We start from the raw sequence: 4,055 nt of genomic DNA, 5'->3' as shown, positions 1-4,055 counted from the left end.
TCTATCTATCTATCTATCTATCTATCTATCTATCTATCTATCTATCTATCTATCTATCTATCTATCTATCTATCTATCTATCTATCTATCTATCTATCTATCTATCTATCTATCTATCTATCTATCTATCTATCTTTTATCAGATCTATAATTATTATATTTATCTATAATAATATATAATTTATCAGAACTTTTGAACCATTTTGTTTTTCAATGAACAGATTATCAGTTGTTTTAAAGGTAGCACTTTAGTTTAGGAACCATTTTCTCACTATTAACTAGTTAGCATGCATATTAATTTACTAGCATATTGACTGTTTATTAGTACTTATACATTAGATCTCTTAATCCTACCTCGTAACTAAACTATCTTACTAACTATTAATAAGCAGCAAATTAGGAGTTTATTGAGGCAAATGTCATAGTTAATAGATATTTAATTGTGCAAATTTGTCCCCAAACTAAAGTGAGACCAGATTAACATTTAAAACTTAACAACCATCTTTTGCTGCAGAAGTGTTACTTCCTTTTAAATAAATGTCACTTGGTTTAGTATTTTCTTTATCTGATGGAGAGATATTTATACCTTTAAATCTTGGCTTTCAAATATATCTTTTAGGCCTCACCAAATAAAAAAATAAGACAAAAAAAAAAAAAACGACAACAACGAATGACTTTCTATTTACAGTTGTGTTTATTAAGTTATTAAACGGCTCTTAAAAATGAACATCCAGACAATCTGGATCTCACATGTTTTTTTTGTTTTTTTTAAGTCCATCATATTAATTTACCATTCAGAAATCAGGAGTTGATGCATCCAGGAAACACAAGCCAAACTTTTTATATTTCTTGTTGACCTCCTGAAATAATATCCAACTGAGAAATCTTACAAAAATGTAAATGGCTAGGTGTGTTATACATATTGTGAGAATTTCCCATAAGTTCCCCACTGGACACAAAAACAGTGGGATTTACATTTGCTCTGTACATTGTATGTTTACAGATCATTTCATGTCCATGAAATTGTTGTTGCTTATTGCGTAATGAGTTAATATTAAAGAAAATGTCATTAGTATTATTCCTAAAGCATCTCATGATAACCAGATTTGACACTCATCAAAGTAATAAAGTTAAATAAGGTGTTCCTGTGGTTGCAGCATGTTTCAGATCTCCTGTGGTTCATCACAGGTGAGCTGTACAGAAAGCTCATTTGTCTTTGTATATCCCACAGCCACACAGAACAATAGAGCAGTGTAATACAGTACATATAAACAATAGCTTATTAAAGCTTTTTTTGTGGATCACAATGTCCAGTGCAACCCAAGTCCAGGCCTGAATCTCCACGAAGCCTCATTACTCCATCTTGTCCATTGCTCCAACAGTCCCACAGATGTGTTTGGAGTCCTAAAGTCCCTCATTCAAGATGTTCTCAGACCTTAATCTGTTGTGAGACTGATTCCAGAAGTGATCTGTACATGTCCGAGCGAAGAAACCTGGGATAGGAATCTCTCTCCATAAGACCGTAGACAATCCTCTGAGCTTCATCGAAACACACTCTGGTAGGAGCTTGGACGTTTTGTTTGATAAGGTCTCTCGTGACGTGGTCGATGTTTATCTGAGGAGAGATTGACGGAGAATCATATTGACGTTGATCGATTACTCTATCGATTAATAAAGCCACATGGAGATCTTCTTCAGTGCACACTGTTCTTACCTCTTTGGGAGCTTCTGCCTTGATGTAACGCTCGAATATCTTCTTGGCCCTTGAGGATAGTCTGGAGGAAGTCCTGATTTTTTTGAAGTCTTCGCATACCAGCCAAAATTCAATGTTCTCATCGCTGAACTCAGATTTGAGGAAGGTGTGGAATGTTGCCATGCCATCTATAAGAAGAAACCGCAGAGTTAGTCTGTTGCTCAATGTGAATGCATCTGTTTTACATCAATGTAGCAGCCACTGGACCTTGGACACTTAAATCACTCTGAATTCCATCGCAGTGGATACAATATAAGTACAAAAAATATCAATTGACAGCTACAAAAATTTTAGCTTTTCTCAGAACAGAACCATTTTTAAAATTAATTTTAACTATAACTGGTGTCAAGGTGCTTGATCTTTATTATAAATAAACATCTTTGCTTGATATTCAAATGTATTCTATGCTTTGAGATATTTTTGCTCTCTCTCTCACTATATATATAGATAGATAGATAGAAGAAAAAAAGATCCAAACCAAGAAATTTATGTATGCAAATATGATCTCTAAAAAAACAAACTGATAGCCAGAAGCAGCTTCGGATTTACCACAACTACTGGACATTAAAAAACAACAACATTAAAATAGATGACATCAAAATTTTGCGGTCCATCGATTTACATTTTTGAAATGTATTTATTTATTTATTTTTTAAAGGCTGCATATATTTGATAAAAAAAATACAGTAAAAGTGATAATTGTGAAATATTATTAGAATTTAAAATAACTGTTTTCTATCTGAGTATATTTTGAATTATAATTTATTCTTATGATGCAAAACTGAATTTTCAGCATCATTACTCCAGTCTTCAGTGTCACATGATCCTTCAGAAATCATTCTAATATACTGATTTGCTCAAGGAACATTTCTTATTATTATTATCATTGTTGAAAACAGTTGTGCTGATTGATATTTTTGTGAAAACCATGATACTTCATTTTAAAGCATTCTTTGATGAACAGAAAATAAAAAACAGCATTTATTTCAGTATCTGTTCTAACAGATGTCTTGACTGTCACTTTTGATCAATTCAATGCACACTAAATAAAAGTATATTTTGAATTATCATTTTGAAAAATCATTATTATTTACATTTTTATGTGAGGTTTACCTGTCCAAACAGCTTTAGTATAACCGAAGCTGCTTATCTCTACTCTTTTGCATACATAGACCACTAGTTCAGGTCAGTTGCTTGATCCAACTATCTGACCACCTAGTAAACAGTGTAGGCTTTGTTTGTACATTTTTGCCCTGACCTACATAACACCAATTAAATCCACAATGGAAAAGAAGTGTTCTTGAATGCTGTGATAATATGTTTTATGAATACAAAATTCATACAAGTATGTGTGCATAATGTCAAGCGTGTTAGATTCAATAAGTAATTATGTGTATGCCACTTACATTTGGATCCAAGAAGGTTTTCCAATGACTGGGACCACAGCAGAGTCTCTCTAGGGTTCAGCCTGTTTGAATAAAGCATAATGAGTGGATGTTCAAATGCAACCCTAACACAATAAAGAAAAACTATAATGAAAGTAGCTTACTTGTCTGTCAACAGGCGACGAAACCGCCACTTGTCTAGTTTCCTAAGGAGGGAGAATTTTTTCAGTTAAATATGTATGACAAAAGCACCAGTTCCATGATACTGTTTTAACTCACATTTCAAAAGTAATTGCAACAATAAACAACGCTTACCTGGGACTGACTGGTTTATCCTCCTTGTTCATGTTCTTTATTTCAGATGAAGATGATAATATGGTTGGCATCTTTAAAACTTTTCTGGTTCTGATATGTGTTGGCGTGCTCTTGTGCTTCTGTTATTTCAGGTAATAAGAGCGGGCTGTTCTCACAACTCTTATTATACCGCCTTGTGTTGGCGTCATCCGTTTAGTAGGACTATCACTAAACCACAATGAAAGAGGAAGTTTTTTGGGTGACGCTAACTAGCTTAGACAGGCGCAATAGTGTTTCTGTCTATGAAAGCTGCTACAGCAAGGCTGTAGATGCAGAAATGCAAATCAGACTGGAAAGTTCACGGGCAGATAAGCAAATGCTGACTTTTGCATCAGATCTCTTGTATACAAGCTCTGTGTTTGTGTTTAGCCAACAAACAATGGCTGTGCTTTTTTGATATGCATGTCTTGTTTGAAAGTGTTATTGCTTTTTCCATCTTTAATATACTTTGGTGTATTTTAGGAAATTGGGCATCTGAACTGATGGCTATAATAGCCAACTCTACTCAACATGTTGATAAACTATTTAAATGGTGCCAAGAATTTCTTTGGTATCATATTTTC

At 33.6% G+C, this 4,055-nt stretch overlaps 1 protein-coding gene across 1 annotated transcript; it reads right to left on the bottom strand.

Moving 5' to 3' along the window:
* Window positions 1–420: 420 nt before the first annotated feature.
* On the bottom strand, window positions 421–3,669 carry LOC306881735 (regulator of G-protein signaling 21-like). Its single transcript, XM_079435976.1, has 5 exons — window positions 3,454–3,669; window positions 3,303–3,344; window positions 3,160–3,221; window positions 1,715–1,881; window positions 421–1,615 (listed from the first exon to the last, which is right to left on the bottom strand). Exons 1-5 carry the CDS (start codon window positions 3,522–3,524, stop codon window positions 1,430–1,432), a joined length of 528 nt encoding a protein of 175 aa, XP_079292102.1. The 5' UTR covers window positions 3,525–3,669; the 3' UTR covers window positions 421–1,429.
* Window positions 3,670–4,055: the final 386 nt, after the last annotated feature.

Source organism: Barbus barbus (genome assembly GCF_936440315.1).
Source record: "Barbus barbus genome assembly, chromosome: 15".
Taxonomy (NCBI): domain Eukaryota; kingdom Metazoa; phylum Chordata; class Actinopteri; order Cypriniformes; family Cyprinidae; genus Barbus; species Barbus barbus.
Note: the sequence above shows the minus strand (reverse complement) of the source record. Positions and strands in the feature narration are given on the sequence as shown.

Bases quoted from the DNA above. Each gene is read 5' to 3' on its own strand.
- LOC306881735 (XM_079435976.1), bottom strand. From the start codon at position 3,524: ATGCCAACCATATTATCATCTTCATCTGAAATAAAGAACATGAACAAG. The intron at 3,345-3,453 runs GTAAGCGTTGTT...CTCCCTCCTTAG, and splicing joins GATAAACCAGTCAGTCCCAG to GAAACTAGACAAGTGGCGGT. The intron at 3,222-3,302 runs GTAAGCTACTTT...TTATTCAAACAG, and splicing joins CGTCGCCTGTTGACAGACAA to GCTGAACCCTAGAGAGACTC.